The 18916-nt window shown below is 36.3% G+C and overlaps 1 protein-coding gene across 1 annotated transcript; it reads left to right on the top strand.

Moving 5' to 3' along the window:
* Nucleotides 1-3259: 3259 nt before the first annotated feature.
* Nucleotides 3260-18910, top strand: LOC127839124 (uncharacterized). The gene is made up of 9 exons (XM_052367333.1): nucleotides 3260-3625; nucleotides 10741-11035; nucleotides 11435-11540; nucleotides 12405-12535; nucleotides 15035-15135; nucleotides 15289-15417; nucleotides 15532-17074; nucleotides 17184-17362; nucleotides 17625-18910. The coding sequence occupies exons 1-9, from the start codon at nucleotides 3542-3544 to the stop codon at nucleotides 17895-17897; spliced, it is 2841 nt and encodes a 946-aa protein (XP_052223293.1). The 5' UTR covers nucleotides 3260-3541; the 3' UTR covers nucleotides 17898-18910.
* The last annotated feature ends 6 nt before the right edge of the window (nucleotides 18911-18916 follow it).

Below are 18916 nucleotides of genomic sequence, written 5' to 3'. Positions count from 1 at the left end.
TGAATTTGTTACACGGCAAAATATGCAACAGAACAGAAAACAAGCCTACCATTTGATTCATACAATGACAAAACATCAAAAGTTTATATATATGGAATATTCTCAAGCCTGACATTCCAGCCAGATTGTCCATGAATGCCAAGGAAGCCTTTTCTGCCAGGCTGCCTCCTTAGAGACCCAGGATGGCTTTTCACTTTCTCTCATTTTTCTATAGTGCATAACCTCGTACTCTGTAAAATCAACCGTCTTTCAGTAGATTTTTTGTTTTGATTGTCTTTGGAGTATAGAATGTTTTGAATGAAATTTCGATCACAATCAAAATAACAAGATTGTCACTTCAGTGAAATCATAAAAATTGTTATATTTCTTCCGTCGACAGCATCGGTGTACACATATCAGAGACTTTGTTTCATATCTAAAAATGTGCATAGAATATCAACAAACATACGTTTGCCATCGATCAATGAATAAATTAATACATTATGATTTAGATACAAAAAAGCACACACTAATACAATATTTTCCCACATAACTTGCGAAAAACAATTGACCATTTAAAGACAAATATTGATTACATATTGATAACATCATACTAAACAATTATATGATGTTTAGGTTTCTTTCTCATATGTTTGTTTGTTATCGCAATAAATCATAAAATGCAAAGGAAATATATTGCTTTATATTAAATTTCGCATATTTATTTTAATCGTGGTTATAGAAAAAGGCATATTTTTTCAACAAATCGTTCAATGAAATTCGAGTATACACTGAAATCAACAAATATCATGTTTTGTTTTGTACGCGTACTACGCCTTATAGGATGTTAGAATAATTAAACTCCAGAAATATTATCAAGAGAGAAATATTTTTAGTACCTGCTAGTTTTATAACTAACGCAAACTAAGCATTTTAATACCATAACAGACAATACATACAACCAAAACCAAAAATGATTAAAGCTGGATAAACCGCACATGAAAGCTCAATGCAAAGCATATGGGATTTAAACCACTTGAAAGGCATGCCAAACGTTACCCCTAGCAATTACACTTGCAAACAAGGCGTAGTCTGCAAATGCTTACACATTTACAAGATACGAACATATGTTTTAAATCAATAATAAAAACAATCGCCATCTAGAAATTTAAATGTATCGATCATCCGGTGAAAATGAGAAAACATATTTAAAGGTTATTAGACGTTTCTTGTACAATACGGAGAAATATATCACGTAGTGTACAGTTTAAACGTCTAATAAGCTGCTTTTTATTCTATATCCTTTTCTTATGCAATTGTCAAGCGCCTGTGTGAATCGACAGTGCGGTACAGGGTGAAATGCGTATCTAAGTGACAAAGGGTTAAATACATATCTAAGTATTTAATGATTAAATACGTATCTAAGTGGTAAAGGGTTAAATTTGTATCTAAGTGGTAAAGGGTTATATAAGCATAGGATTCTTCCTTGCAGCATCGTCTTACTGAAACTGGAACAGTAAGGACAAAGGGAATATGATCTTCGTTCAGTACCGGTGAATGTAAACGACAATTTGCAAGGTAACGGTTCTAAATACAATTAAGGCGTTATTGTTTGGCGTACAAAGAATATGCATACCGAAATATGCTAGACCGAAGTTTTTTGCTGAAATCAGCATATTTGAAGCATTAATTGTGCTAGCAGTAGTCATGTATCTAAATGTAAGCAAATTTATTGTATTGAAATGTTTATTAAGTCTAAACTGTCTGTGTGACTGCAGTTAAAAATATATTTTTTAAACTGTGAAACGTTGATATCATTATGTAAGTTCATTCTTTGGACAGACGTGAAGATTGCATTTATTATAAACACGTCATCAATTGAACATAATTTAAAGTTTGAAAACGTTTTCGCTTAAGACTAAAATAAGCATTGTGATGCAATGAGTAAATGTATTAAATTAAAACACACACTTGCAATACAGATAACTGTGTATATACACAATAAACTTTGAGTTTTCATTACTACTGATAGGCGATAACAGCGAAATTCTTACATTACATATTGCTGCCATGTTATTTAGTTTGGCTCGTTTCGCCAATATAATTATAGGGAGCTTGTTTTCCTTTCTTTTGTTTCCATTATCTCTCATGAATGAGTGTATTTCTCTTCAGGTTTTAGACAATCTTAAATTTGAAGAATAAACCACTCATACTTTCTTTACCGTCTTTAGTTTCAGGTATAAGAGCCTCATGCGTGTCAAATACAATTTAATTTATAACATCGGAACAAACAGTATGCATTATTGTTTAAATGTATGTTTGATTGAATGCGTTTTAATTCCCTTTTAGTTGCAATGTTTTGAGGATAATATACACTTATATGTATCAAAAATATTGCTGGGCCAAGTGTGAGGTTGAGTGCTCTAAAACAGGTTTAAACCCCCAATGCTTTGCATTGACCGTTCCAAGGCGGTGACCCCAGCTTTACTCTTCTATGTGTGTATGTTGTTTTGTATTGTGCTGGTTTGTACTGTTTTGTCAATCGGTGACTTTCCTTCAATTAAGAACCAACACAATGTATATAATAAGAATGCAATACTGCTACAACAGCTTGAGTTTCACGTATTTATATTGATGGTATTTTAATCGCTGCGTTATTTTTTTATCAAAGAAACGAATAACATTCAAACATAAAATAAAAAGGCCTCTCGTGGTATAACACGCATGCATCAAATCGCAGAAGTATGATAATCTGCAACACGCATGAGAATTAGAAAATACATGTACATGTAGTACAATGTGCACGAAGCAATTATAGATCAGATAAGATAAACGGAGTGAATTAAAGACGCTTCCAAATGAAATACATAAAACGCAATCCAGAAAAAAACACAATTTATTTTGAAAAATCTATTCAGTGCTGTATACATGTAATAACAATCAGCTATCATATGACAAAATATTTTCGTTGAAAATGAAAACGTTTTATTCTGGAAAAAACAACAACAACAGAACATGTTTTCCAAAATATAAAAGTAATGTTTATTTTTTATTTAGTGTGTTACAACCTGAGATAGCAAAGGTTGAAAGTTACCGAATAATGTTTCATCAAAAAACACTTAAGATGTATAATGTTAAATAATTATCGCACAGTGAGTTTACGTACGGCAATCTAGCCCTCCGTACCCACGTTACACAATATCAAGTTTCAACCACGCTTATCAATGCGCCTAGTTAACTGTACTGTGCTTTAATGTGTTTATAATTTCTTAACTGTCGCTTATCGCCTGTGCAATACACTTTTTTCAGTTTACATCGAATGTTGCGTACATGTTTAAAACAAGTTAACCATTTCCTGCTCAAAAGCAAAATGGAAAATGGCTAGAGTAAACCAGCATAAAGCTCGCAATCTGTTCAGGTTTTATGCTGTCTGCTGCTATATACGTATCGTAGAGTTGAAAATTGAGTCTTTAAAAATTGAATCTAGTAAGAAAGTTTTTTTTTAAATATGATTTTCTAAGGGACTACAACCGCATCAAAGTGGGTTTCTGAGTTAAGTTAAATGGATAATTCGGGAGAATTACACGTGTTGGAAGACCTAAAGAACAAACTGGACAGCGAACTAGATACGGCTCAGCGATACCAGGTAAGAACCATTAATCCATTTAAATGCCTAAAACGATAACCGCTCACTTTATAGCTAAAAGACTGACAACAATATTCTTAAATGTATTTGTTGTAAAATGATGTACCGAATGAAAAATAAAACAGAAAGCATAACAAAATTACTTATTTGATGTTTCAGTTTGCATGTAAGATATCCTTCATGTAAATGTAAGCTTTAAACAAAGTCAAAACATTTAAAGCAACACGTTTTTGGTTATTTTAAGTTATCACGTTAAAGTTGTCATTCAGGTAGCAATGCACACCTGTAAATCGATACACGCCGATATACCTGTCTCGCTGAGGAATGACATAATTTTACTCAGAGCAAACCATTAATTGCAAATCAATAGAAAAACACTATGTTTACTAACCGTGAAAATATGCGTTGGTAAAACGCTGTCAAACGTGTGTAATTAAAGGTCACATTTTATTGAATAAGCATGATTTAAACAAGTTGTGTATTGTATGGGCTAACCCAGCTAACACAATCACGCTGGAAAAAAGTTGTACCAACGTTACGAATTACATAACGTTGTAATTACGTTATTCTACAACGGTGGTACATTGTAAAAAGGAAGACTCCAAATAACGTTGTTATTCCGCAATAAAACAATATTGAACAATAACTTAAATGAAACCATTATACGTTACAACCGAGCTATATCTGCCGAACTGTATAAAACATATCGTCTTGGTTTTATTGTAAGATACTCATTAATCTAATAAACCAACAGTAATAGACAGTAATCACTGTCATGTATTGTAATGTAAGGGACACAACTCGTATTGTCTTGTTAAAGCATGCAGTCATGAGTTACTTGTATTGAGATTTATATATATATGTGAATCTATGAATAAAGCAAGTTGTGAGTTACCCACCGACGAGTTCAGAGTTATTACATGGTGTCAGAAATCTATTAAAAATCGGCGCAATCAGGCGATTGCATGACAATCGTACGTTGCAAATCTGTTGTTAAAGGTTCATTTTATACAACAGCGAAATGGCTTCGAAGGGAATCAGGCCATTACCGGAATTTAACCCGTCAGAAAGTGCATCAAGTTGGGAAGACTACAAACGGGACTTCATAATTCATTTGGACGCGCTAGGTCTGGACGACAAGCCTGGAAAAAGAAAGGTTGGTGTCCTACTTGCCAACATGGGGAGAGAGTGCGTAAAAATTTACGATTCGTTCGCGTGGGCGCCGGAAGTTGTTGCCAATCAGGATGCTGGAATCGCGGCAGTGCCAGCCGAGGATAAATACCATCTAGAAACAGTTTTCACAAAATTTGACAGACATTTCGGAGTGCATAATTACCGTAACATTAAAAGACAAGAGTTCCTCAACACAAAGCGTGGTAACCTGTCAATAATGGATTACATTATCGGAATTGAAAAGAAAGGCCGAACACTGTCAATATGGGGAACAAAAAGAAGGGTTAATATGTGACATGATCATTAATGGCGTGAATGACACAAAGTGTAGTGAAAAGCTAATGGAGATACCGGTTACACAACTTACCATCGAACGTGTCGTGCAGGTTTGTAGGCAAATAGAATTGACCGCGTCTCACATCAAATCACTGGGCGAAAGCCCTCACGTAAACATCGCTAGAACGCATCACAACCCCTATAAGCAACAAAAATACTGTGCCAAGTGTTGCAGAAAACATGAAGTAAGGAAATGTCCCGCCTATCAAAAACAGTGTGACAATTGCGGTGAGTTGGCCATTTCAAGGCATCCAAATTATGTCCTGCAGTCGGTGGGACATCGCATCAACGAAAGGGGATATCACACAGAGGGGCACGTGGCTATGGACGTAGACTGCGTCATCGCGGAAGTGATCGGGGAATCCACCGTGGATATCGGGGCCGTGGAGGTCAACGACGTGTCAACTACACCGAAGCCCAGGAAGACCAGGTCGAGGAAATGTTTAACCAGTTTGAACATGCGGATGTGAACGACGTATTTATCGCAACATCGAGTGAAGATAATCATGAATGATCCGCTAACTTGAAAATAGGGTGTAAAACGATAAAATTTGAAATCGACAGTGGCGCAATGTGCAGTGTCATGTCATATGGAACAGCGAAGCTATTTGAAAAGGTTGCACCAATCACAAGGAGTGATGTTATTATTAGCGGTGTCAATGGGCCAGCAGTGAAGGCGCTTGGAATGATTACATTGCTGTGCGAGCATAAAAATATCAAGCGTTCGGTTAATTTCCAGATGAACACTCCAAGAGGCATAAACTTGCTTGGAAGGGATGATTCGGTTGATTTTGGGCTGATCATGAGAATACACACCGCAAGACTTGAAACAGAATCTATCATTGAGAAATATAGTGACGTCCTTGGGGAAGAGATTGGGTGTATACCGGGCGAGTACGAGATTAAAATCGATAAGTCAATAGAACCAGTAGTTCATGCACCAAGACCGGTTCCAGTCGCGATTCGTGAACAATTGCAAGCTGAACTAAAACACTTAGAGAAATGCAACATTATTGCTAAAGTAACAGAACCTACGCAATGGGTCAGTAGTTTGGTGTGCGTAAGGAAGAAAAACGGAAGAGTGCGAATATGCATTGACCCCACAGATTTAAACCGCGCAATCCGAAGAGAACATTACCCAATGAACAGTTTTGATGATGTTGCCACAAGATTGAATGGGAGTAAATACTTTACAACGCTAGACGCGAATATGGGTTATTACCAAATAAAATTAACTGAAGAGAGCTCGAAGCTCACAGCGTTTAATACTCCGTTCGGCAGGTACCGACACCTGCGGATGCCGATGGGCGTGAAGTGTTCGAGTGAAGTGTTCCAACGGTCCATGGAACAGAACTTTGGTAACATTGACGGGGTAGAAATAATTGTTGACGACATTTTGATTCATGGTAGAACACTGGAAGAACATAACAGGCGCTTGGAAACGGTGCTTCAAAAGGCACGTTCAATTAATCTGAAGATGAATAAGAAAAAGTGTATGTTTGCCAAGCCGGAGGTGGACTATGTAGGTCACAAACTGACTGGAGACGGAATTAAACCGACAGATCAAAGAGTGAAGGCGATAGCAGACATGAGAGAGCCAGAAAGCTTCAGTGAGCTGGAAACCGTGTTAGGCATGTTATCGTATGTGTCTAAGTTCATCCCAAATCTCAGTGAGTTGAATGCACCACTGCGCGATATGAAAAGGCTAGAAACGTGGAGCTGGGGTGACGAAGCGAAGCGCGCGTTCAATAAAATAAAAGAAGCTCTTGTTTCAACAAAAGTACTTCAGTACTACGACTTGAAAAAACCTGTCACACTCACAGTAGACGCATCAATGAGAGGCCTGGGAGCCGCGATTATCCAACAGGACCGTGTTGTGGCATATGCGTCACGTGCGCTCACACCGACAGAGCAACGGTACGCTCAGATCGAAAAAGAAATGCTAGCCGTTGTATATGGTTGTGAAAAATTCCACAAACTGCTATATGGCCGAGATACTTTCCTAGTGGAATCTGATCACAAACCGTTGGAGTCGATTCTAAAGAAAGAAATACATAAAGCTCCGCTAAGGATTCAACGAATGATTTTGAAGCTTCAACCGTATGACTTCAACCTCGTGCACAAAAGCGGCAAGGACATGGGTCTAGCAGACTGCCTCAGCAGATTACCGTTAGAAAATCAAGATGAGAAAACTATCGATGAAGAGTTGATGGTTTTGAAGCTCGACACGCTGTCGTGTTCAAACCATGACAAAATTGCACGCGCAACACAAGCGGATGAACAATTCCAAGTACTGGCAAAGGTTATCATTCGAGGATGGCCAGAAACGAAGTGCGAAGTTCCAGTTGAAGCCGTTCCATTTTGGGATTACCGCGATGAAATATCAATTTACAATGGAGTTCTGTACCGAGGGGAACGCGTGTGTATCCCGAAAGAAATGAGAACAGAAACGTTGAAAGCGATACATAAGTCGCATTTAGGGGTAGTAAACTGTAAAAAGAGGGCGAGAGAGTTAGTATTTTGGCCCGGCATGAACAAACAAATTGAAGATCTTATTGGCAAGTGTAGTGCGTGTTTAATGCATCGCAAGATGAGCCAAAAGGAGCCAATGATTATCCAACCAGTACCTGAGCTACCCTGGAGCAAAGTTGGAATGGACTTATGCGAACTAGAGGGTAACAATTACCTAATCATTGTAGACTACTTCTCCAACTTCATTGAAGTAGCACCATTGCAAAGAGACACTCGAACGAGCACCATCTTAAAACACATCAAGCAAAACGTGGCTCGTTATGGAATCATGGACTCAATCATCTCGGACAACGGTCCACAGTTCACCAGTGCTGAATTCCGAGAATTCATCGAAAAATATGGCATCACCCATATTACGTCGTCGCCTTTGCACCAACAAACAAACGGCCTTGCTGAAAAGGCTGTACAAACCGTGAAAAATCTAATTAAAAAGTGTAGCGAAACAGGGGACGACATCTACTTAGCCCTGTTAGAACTAAGAAACACACCACGCGATAACATCGGATCACCGATGCAACGTTTGATGGGTCGACGCGCAAAAACACTAATACCTATGAAACAAACATTGCGACAACCAGAAACAACCAGTGAAAATGTCGCACCGAAGTTGTTAGAATTTCGTGAAAAGCAAAAATTCTACTACGACCAACACGCGAAGAGCAAGGACAATCTTCAGCCAGGGGACGCAGTAAGAATTAAAACCCCATCTGGCTGGAAACCGGCAGAGTATGTGAAACCGTCCGAATACCCGCGATCACATATCGTTAAGGCAGGCGAATCGGGGCGCGAATATCGCCGAAACACGGACATGCTAATGAAAACAAAGGAAAGACCACACATTATCACCACAAACAATGACGTGTACATACCGGCACCCACAGCGCCAACAGAGACGGTAGCAGAACAACCATCAACAACTCCAAATCACGAAAACAGTGCTAGTGCGAGATCGAGCGAAACTCGAGACAAACCGGGGAAAGAGAGTGTACAAGACACTGTTAGAAAGAAAACGAGGTCAGGAAGAGAAGTTCACAAACCGATACGGTTAAATGACTATGTGTAAGATGTGAAGTGCAAAACATGTGTCATATGACTGCCTTATTGTAGTGCAAAATAAACTTATTAATAAACTGTTTAATAACTATCATTCGGTAATATTGGTATTTGTATAAGTAAGATGTATTGTGGTGGTAAATGCATAATGTTCTTGAAACTGCACTATCATAACGAGTAAGGAACAGTTTGTACATATTTATTTTTATCATATCAAACTCTTGGTTAAGGTTTAAAGATTCAGTGCCTTCAGCGCTTTGATTTTTCTTCTAACAACAAAATGTTCATGAAATTTTCTTCTCACAAAAATCCAATATTAATTATTTTTGGGTGTATCTACTTTCTAGCTTGTTTTCGGTGTTATTACAGTCTGTTATCATTTCCTAGCTGAAACCCGACATTTACTGTATCTGGCATTTGTCATTTTGTCCTGAACAAGCTTGAATCCGAGATAACAGAGACAATTTTTTGGAAAGTTAGCAAACATGTATTTTAGTGACTAATATTGTCTTACATGTTGTTTTATTGTTAATTTGATTTTATGAAGTTCAATTGCATATTTAATTTATAAGAAATTCTTCATTACTTAGAGTGCATTTTATTCATATAGAATATTCTATTTTCAATAACAATTTAACACTCAGAGGTTTAAAAGAAATTCCCACTATGGTTTTATAAAAAGAACAGTTTATAATGTGTTACTACAGGTTATGTTATTTGCTTTCTTTCATAAACCTCTTCGCATATGTAACGATAGAGTAGTTGGTGTATCATGTGTTTATATTTTTTTTAAAAAGAAAGAAAAGGGGATGTCATGTATTGTAATGTAAGGGACACAACTCGTATTGTCTTGTTAAAGCATGCAGTCATGAGTTACTTGTATTGAGATTTATATATATATGTGAATCTATGAATAAAGCAAGTTGTGAGTTACCCACCGACGAGTTCAGAGTTATTACAATCACCACACAGTACAAAGTGATCTTTCAAAGTCAAGTCAAAGTGCAAACAGAATTTAACAATTGTGTTCGATATGCAAGCATTCAAATTGATTAAAATAGATGTGTACTTGTGTTGTTTGCATTCATAAAGCATCGGCTGATGTGACATTTCTGGTGGCAATGGAACTTCAATCTAAATCTTAAAATAAAATGATACATTTAGCGTTTTAATAGGTCATTTTTTAACGAGCTGTTTCTTTAAATAACAATTGTTGATACGTATATTATACACGAAGACGCCGTATATTGTTCGTGAACATGCACACAGGAACACTTAGGTTGAATATCTTGAACATAACGGTGAAATTTAAGTGCTGAACAAAAACAATCGTGTGAAGTAAATTAGTTGAGCTTATAAATTATTTAAACAAAACATTTAATGTCTATTTAATATAATATTATTGAAATGTAATTCTTCGTAGTGGTTAAATCGTTTACATCTGCGACACATAGTATTATTAGCTTCAATTAATAAGCCAGAGAGAATACAATAACATTGATTTTATGGCAGTAGATGCATGCTTGCAATTGCATTACGGTTGACGATGTCTTTACCTATCGTTTTGTAACTGCACATATATTAAAGAGAACAGCATTAGCAAGAAGCACAGTAGATAACCAAGCATAGCAGAGAACATATCATTTCTTTGTTTACGTGTTAACTAAGCTTACGCCCTTTACGGAAGTCCTGAAAATGTTTAAAAAAATATTCTTGTAGTGTATGGACTTTGAAATAAACTATTCTGTGAGTTTTTGTGTATGTGTTATTATGCGACATTGAATATGCGTAAAGTGTCGTCCCAGAGTAGCGTTTGCAATTCGCACAGGCTAATCAAGTCTACACTTTCCGTTTAGTTTGGAATTTTCGTTTTAAAACACTGCTCTTGGCGAAAACCCAGTGTATGCGGAAAGTGTCGTCCCTGATTAGCATGTTCAAACAGCACAAGCGAATCTACGACGAAACTTAACGGACACGCATGAAACCCCCTTTTCACAGAGCTAGGCTCAAATTTATTTTAGATGCTGCGGTTAATGAAGCACCATCTCGGGTCCCAGTATTATGAAATCATGGATGAACAATGGATGCCTAGAGATTTACTTGAGTGCTTGGAAAATAATATGCCGACATCACAGGTCTTAACCATACTTTCACACGTCTTCGGTGAGATGCAATTGCACAATACAACCTCATATAAACCGTTTACAGACTATATCAGTAAATACTTTATGGCAAAAGGATGCTTTAACCGCGTGGATATGATTGGACGAACAAAGGAGCTGGCAGATGTGGAAAGGGAACTTGAAAAGCGGAGAGGTTGTTTTGAAAACTTGAAAATGCTTTTTAATTTACTGTCACATTTTCCTTATAAGTGAAATGATGTCAGTTCAATTTATAAAAGACAAGGAGAACTGTATATACATAACAGACAGACATACATAATGTTTGATTTACGTTACTTTACAGTTTTTTTTGTAATTTACAAGTGAGTCCATATAGCTGAGTATCATATTGCCTTTTTTTATTTATTTATTGATCACATGCAGATTATCAGATATACATTATTTTAATATTAAATTGTACAAAAATTGTGTTGTTTACAAATAAAACAATAATCAACTAAATAGTAGAGTATTTATAGAGTAACATATACAGACGATATATACAATGAATTTTACTCTTAATTTGTACAGAAAAACGTTGTTTGTATTGTAGGGGTCTGCGTGTATGGGCAAGGTGGTCTCGGCAAAACAACGCTGATTAATGAAGTGTGTACACGTTGGACGTATATGAAAAAGTCCGTGAAGAAAGTGAACCTTAAGTATGCTACATCAGTCATATGTTTGATTAAGATTAATAAAGTGAACCTTAAGTATGCTATATCAGTCGTATGTTTGATTAACATTAAAGAAAGTGAACATTAAGTATGCTAAATCAGTCGTATGTTTGATTAAGGTTAATAAAGTGAACCTTATTTATGCTACATCAGTCGTATGTTTGATTAACATTAAAGAAAGTGAACATTAAGTATGCGTCATCAGTCGAATGTTTGATTAAACATTAAAGAAAGTGAACCATAGGTATGCCACATCGGTCGTTTATTTGATTAAGATTAATAAAGTGAACCTTAAGCATGCTACATATGTCGTATGTTTGATTAACATTAAAGAAAGTGAACATTAGGTATGCTACATCAGTCGTACGTATTATTAAACATTAAATAAGTGAACCATAAGTATGCCACATCGGTCGTATGTTTGATTAACATTAATAAAGTGAACCTTAAATATGCTATATCAGTCGTATGTTTGATTAAACATTAAAGAAAGTGAACCTTTAGTATTATACGTCGGTCGTATATTTGCTTATCATTAATAACGTGAACCTTATGTGTGCTACTCCAGTCGTATGTTTGATAAACATTAAAGAATCTGAACCTTAAGTATGCCACATCAGTCTTATGTGTGTTAAACATTAAAGAAAGTGAAAATGAAAGTGTAAGTATGCTACACAGTCGTACGTTTTATCAAGATTTACCCCAAATGTTAACATTTCAGCGTATTTTCATTTTGCAATACATGTATTATGGTTTCTTGATCACATTTCGGATTGTTGTGACTCGTTCGAAACAATTGTGGAATATATAATACATAATATTAAAAAATAACCTAAATTATTGTTTCAGAGAAACTAACAGTATACGCACAATGCTGGCGTTGATTTTCAAACAGTTCAATGAATCGTTCATCGAAGATGAAGGAGATGATGTGAACCTTGAAACAGTAGCAGTTTGCTTAATTGAGGCTTGCAAAGACGGTATTTTTTCTTTTAAAAGGGCCTTTTCACAGATTTTGGCATGTTCTGAAGTAAACATGGGATATAAAAAGCTTCAGTAAAAAAAATCAAATAATCAAATAACAAAATAAAATTTTAAAAAAAAGAAAAAAAGTAACCTCAGCAGGGCTCGAATCAGTGACCACTGGAGTCCTGAACCAATTAGACCGCTCCGCTATCCTGCCAAGTATGTATGACAGACGTATTTTATACTTTATATAAGCAATCTTCGTAGTTTCACAAAATTAAACGACAAAAACAGAACTCTCCAAATTATTCAATCGTTTCGCGTTGCAACGCTTTTTAATTTTCAGGTTTTTAAATCGTCAAAAGATCCATATAATGGCTATATTAGAGCATGGTAAATGTTCAGTATTACTGTTTCCTTACAAATATCATAACTAAAACGAACATTTGCGAATCTGAAACAACTCTTTTCAATTTTGTCAATTTACTAAAACGTGAAAAGGCCCCTTTAAGAGCTTCTTGCGGATATACATTTTGAGTTATTATAAATTTATTATCATTTGTGAAAATTATATATAGTAAAACAGATTACCAAATATAATTTTGAATGTAAATCATACGGAAGGGTTACATCATAAAGCATTTTATTTCGAAATAAACTGTTAATAAAGGATTGTATGAATCATTACGTATTAAGCGCACGTACGAAGGACATTACGGTTGTGTGTTTATTTTGTAACTGCTCGTTTTTATTACATTATTTAATATCATTTCTTTTAAATCGTTGAAAAGAGGAATTGTTACAAGAATAGCGTATTATTTGTCACTATAACTTCCGACAATGAGGTAATAGTTCACAATTAAAACATGAACATAAGCCATGTTATAGACACTCTTAACAGTAACCTAACAGTGGTCACTTCCCGATCGTATTTCGCACCGTAGATAGACCTCATGACAATCAAGTAAACGTTCAATCAATAAAGGTGGGTTCCCACTGCCGATCCGATCAACTCGATCATCCCGATCATCAAAATTTCCCGACCAAGCTCGACTAAAAGGGTATACACGACTTCTTTTCGACCTCTTGTCGATAACACACGACCCCCACACAACTCATTCACGACGTCCACTCAACCATCTTTCCGATTTCCGCTCGATCATCTCGACCTATACGCGAGCCCTATACGATCTCAGCTCGACCAAGTGGACCTCAGCTCGATCGCCACCAGATCTTCTCTCGACCAGATCGTGATGGTCGTACTACAGTCGTACAAGTCGCGAACGGTCGTTTATTGAAACTTTGAGAATAAAACCGTTAAACATTGTTGTTCACTAATCACTTCAATCATCATGGATTTTTGTACTAGTTTTAGCAGTATCAGTCGCCTTTTTGCCATTTCTTGGCATCTTTGGATGTTTACTCGTCCGATTCTAAGAAGGTTATAAGAGACAAGCACGTCGTTTTGCATGTGAGTTTTGTTTAAGTGACATGAGGTCGTCTATGGTCGAATAGCAATCGAGAAGTGATCGTGTACGGTCGAGTAGCCGTCGGGTAGCAGTCTAGTAAATATGTACATCAAATCGAATAGAGGTCGAGTGGATCGTGTTGCGATCTACAATAACTCGAGTAGAGGTCGAGCGGATCGGGTAGAGATCGTGTAAAAGATGTCAATCCGATCGCCACACGATTACTTCACGATCAACTCGATCTTCTACTCGACTAATACACGACCACTTGCCAAGCGCTTCTCGATCCATTTCCTACTCGACCGCTACTCGAAATTTTTTGACATGTAAAAAAATATCGGGTAGGAGGCCAGACCAATACCGACCAACCCGACCGCCCCCGATCACTCATGCGGACCGAACCAGACCAGTACCCGACCGCTTGGTCGGGCTTGATCGAGTTGATCTGATCGGCAGTGGGAACCCAGCTTAATGTGTATGTTATTACTTACCCGTTCATATCAGTGCCATTGTATCTTTTAGCGCGTTTTAAGACATGAACAAAAAATAATTGCGCGGACTTGTTTAACGAGATTTTTTAACGGTTTAGCACGTGTTACTTGTGTTGAGAAATTAACAATATGCTTCTAACGAACAGTTCTATTTATTTTGTGACGGAAATGACGTCAAATAGTTGAGGCAGTGATCGCTTCTAGATATAATTATGAACATAATGATTAATATTCTCGGCAAAATTTTAAAATACACGATTGCATTATTTTTTGTTAATATCGTTTCGAGCAATAACGACAAATAAAAGATAAGAGTGATCATAGTTGTATTTTAGAACGGGTTTGCTTGTTTAGACTAATTAACAGTTTAAAAATAAAAATATAAGTGTTTTCCTTATCGAACAACCCATGTTTTGAATCTTTGTGGTAATATGTGCTTTTATATGGCTACCCAATACAGCGTTTGAGATTGGCAAAAAATAGCTAAATAGAATTGCCAAGTAAAGTTTTTTTAATGTCTTTGATTGTGTAAGCTACAGTTTTAATTTTATAGACGCTGGGAACACCATGCTGTTTTTGGATAATGTAGAGAATGTATATGACAATGAAAGACAACCATTCCAGTCTACTATGAGTTCTCTTTTGCGGAATAATGTAAGTGCTTTTGGAAAATTCCATGTGCTAAATGCTGTTCAGTTTCGACATGATAGTACTTATTAAATTATGTGTTTCTCACTTTTTTGTGTAATGTACGTATCTAGTATTCGCATTTGGATGTCATTTACAATACATTAATTGTGCCTGCAGAATAAAATCAAATGGATAATGACGTCACGATTACCTCTTGAAAATATAGAAGGAGATCTGCGCCACTACCAGCTAGGGCCAATGCCACCAAAAGACGCTGAAAAGCTTTTGGAAATGTCTTGCAAGCCAGTACGTTTCAAGACTATATATTTATTTTATTAAACGTCCGACTCATGTGATAGTGGTAAAATTAATTTGAAATTGTATTAACCTATTTTTAACATATTTGTAATGCTATTTCAGAAATCGTTACCGGAAGTTTATAAGGTGGCAGTGCTTGACAAATGTGGCAACGTTCCTCTTGCAATTAAAACTGTCGCCGTAGCATTGGTGAATGATTTAAGCACTGATAACGATATAAAACTATCCGTAAGCGAGTTGGAGCATCGTGTACGCTTATTACTCCATGGAACGTTCGAATGCATAGGCTATGCTTTTAATAAGCTTTCTACGTCTTTACAACACTCTCTAAGAATGCTTTCAGTGGTTGGGACTATTCCAATTGATTTAGAGTGTATAGAGACAATTTTGAATCTGAGCCCAGAGCCTTTGAATCGATTAATGTCGGAATTGGTCTTACGCCAGTTTCTTCAACCGGAAGCACCGGCTGTAGGTGATTTACTATTTGATCGCAAGTGTGTTCGTTACTCTTTGCATCCATTAATCGTACAGTTCTTTAATAAATGGCTTCACAAAAATACGTTTAAACCTGAACTGATGATGAATGCAAACAAACGGTTTTGTATGTATATTCAATGCAAAATCAAGAAACTTATCGGGCAATTTGATAAAAACTATACACAATCTGTAACTGCAGTGCAAGAAAACAGTGAATTGTTTCACAAGTTTTTGGAAATTGTTCCATTACTAGACATTAAAGATAGTAAACATTATGAAGAGGAGGGTGCTCGCGAAGCCTTAGGACAAGTTGCAGATTGTGTGAAAATGTCTCCGAACGACAGGTCAAGATTTTACGAGAAGTTTTCTAAGAGTTTTCTGGCGGTAAATGACTATTCTTCGTATTGTTATTGGCGACTAGAAGCAATGAAAGCGTTCTTGATTGCTAAAGATTTAAGTGAAGCTTCACGAGTTCTTGATGACATCGAAACCAAATTACAACTTTTGAGTAATCATGAAATGCAGAAAAATATAACAGTTAATATTCTATTTCAAAAGAGTCGCTTGCTACGTTTGAAAGATATACCGATCAACGAAACAAAGGTTATTGAGATTTTAGATAAGTCATTGGAAATGAGCAAACAGCTAGAAATTCAAGACCCAAACATGGCAGTTCTTATATCAAATATTGAAAACCTCAAAGGAAACGTGTGTTTTGATGTGCATAAATACGACGAAGCATACTTTCACCACAGAAAGGCTGTTCACATTTTGAGACAGTATATTAAGGATAAGGATCACCCGTACATTACTGTGTATGAATTTAATATTGGAACTGTAATACTCCAAAAGGCAGAAACTCTTCTTCAAGACGAACTATTTATACCTGAAGAGATAAACACATATTATCTTGAGGCTTTGGATATATTCAATAAAGCGATTGAACGTGATCGAAACATGGGAAGACATTATCGGCCCCAGTTTGAAGCGAAATTAAGCTACAGGGCTAAGGCACTGGAGCGACTATCAAGATATAAAGACGCATTAGATGACCGCAATGAAGCAATTCATCTTGTGAAAAATCACTTCGACGTTCATACAGTACTTACAGATGCGTACTTCATGAAAGCTCAAACGCTTAACAAATGGATCTTGAAAATTCAATTAGGTACGTCATACATATTTCCAAGTTTTGTAAAACATGCACGACAATGCAATTTATAAACGTAATGATTTTCTGCGACGCTATTGTTTTAATTTAAGTTTATACTTTGTAGATGAAGAAAACCGCAAGCAACAAAAAGCATATATGAATACTTTAAGGGATGTCCATGGATTAGTTCTAGATGGCGCTCCTTTGTCGGAACACCATAAGTCGAAATTTCTTGACATGTACCGAAGTTTTGCAAAGAAGATGCCGGTGACTGAGAAGTCGAAAGTTGAAGATTTTTGCAATGTTGGTAAACTGTATGTTTATAAACAATTACTATATGGTATTCAGCATTTTAATTTCTTTAAATACATTGAATGCTCGCTCATTAAGGTTGACTGAATATCGGTTCACTTCACTTCGACTTTTATTCCCATATACGTTTGTGGATATTGTCATTAAACGTTAATGAACATCATAAAGCATTCACCGCAAAAAGGCGTATATCGATGTGGTATTCCAAATTGAACATGAATAAAAAAAAGTACACGCAGTCTTGTTCTTACAGAGATACGAAATGGGAAGACCCTTTGAATCAGATTCTGAGTCGGACAGTTCTGAATCCGATATGAATTATGAAGCTTCATCAGAGGAACTATCTGTCGATAGTGGAACAGAAGAACAAATGGACACAAATCACGAAATGTTACATAACTCATTCGAGTCGTCACACGGTATGACACCAGCAAATAGTTCTCGTAAAAGGTCACGGCATGACTCTGACTCCGGGTCTGATGACAGCATCACCGTTGATCCTAGATATGTGCAAAACTTTAAGTAGACGTTTTGACAATACATTATAAGTGTTACAGATGTGATTTTTTGTAAGACAATCTATATGAATACTGATTTGGGTGTTTGTGTTTAATCATTAACATTCTTATTATTTTTTTAATACTTATACATAAGTTTTCTGCGAATAACGTAACAATGCTTTTTGTATGTGTTGTTTCCATTTATTTTCACACATAGTATGGCAAAGTAATCGCACACTTTTATGCATCTAACTTGTAATGAAAGTCGTGATCTGAAGTATGAACTCACGAGCTCTTGCAATATTTTAAGAACATAAGGCATGGAATCCATAACAGATGCGACGAAATACATGTGTTCAAGAAATGAGAAAAAAGGCTGGTCTCAAAAACCTATTATTGAAAAGAATGTGCATTATGTTTATTACTACATATTTACATGTTTAGTATCCGTATCCTGTCCTCATTCAGGGGCAAACCATAACAAAATCTGAAAAACGTTTAAGTATGTCATACCATGTCTTAACTTTTCCTATTCAAGCACCCGATCTAAAAATATGTGCGTGAAACAAATTGATTAAATAAGAAATAACCAAATGTTGATTCCATCGTGATTCCAAAAGGTTCCTCAGTATAAAAAGTTAAGACCGTACATATTGGATATTCATTTTTACATACCGTACTGCTTGGTTTACTGCTGGCTATAAAGCGAACAGCAAAACGTTTAAATTCTATTTTCGAAAAGTCGATGATGCAATGATGTCTGCGTAAGTCACCTATTAAAGTGCTGATACAAGACAAACGAAACATGGCTATAGTGTTCATACAGCAATGTTAAATAAACGCGACTATTACATGTGAGGTGTCATCTGCGAATATGAAGGCCCCTTTTGCTCTGCATTATGCCGTTTTAAATGAGTACTCTTAAGCATAATCGATAGTGATAATAAGCACCACACACTTGCGTGTGTACCTGAAAATTCGATTTTCGGACCAGTCGGATGCACATGTGACCACCAAACCCCCACACCCGCTACAACACACAAAC

Source organism: Dreissena polymorpha, chromosome 1 (genome assembly GCF_020536995.1).
Source record: "Dreissena polymorpha isolate Duluth1 chromosome 1, UMN_Dpol_1.0, whole genome shotgun sequence".
Taxonomy (NCBI): Eukaryota; Metazoa; Mollusca; class Bivalvia; order Myida; family Dreissenidae; genus Dreissena; species Dreissena polymorpha.
The sequence above is the reverse complement of the archived record's forward strand: the minus strand, read 5'-3'. Positions and strand labels throughout refer to the sequence as shown.

Coding starts and splice junctions, on each gene's coding strand:
- LOC127839124 (XM_052367333.1), top strand. CDS start 3,542: ATGGATAATTCGGGAGAATTACACGTGTTGGAAGACCTAAAGAACAAA. Junction 15,136..15,288: donor GTTCTCTTTTGCGGAATAAT/GTAAGTGCTTTT, acceptor TTGTGCCTGCAG/AATAAAATCAAATGGATAAT. Junction 15,418..15,531: donor TGGAAATGTCTTGCAAGCCA/GTACGTTTCAAG, acceptor ATGCTATTTCAG/AAATCGTTACCGGAAGTTTA.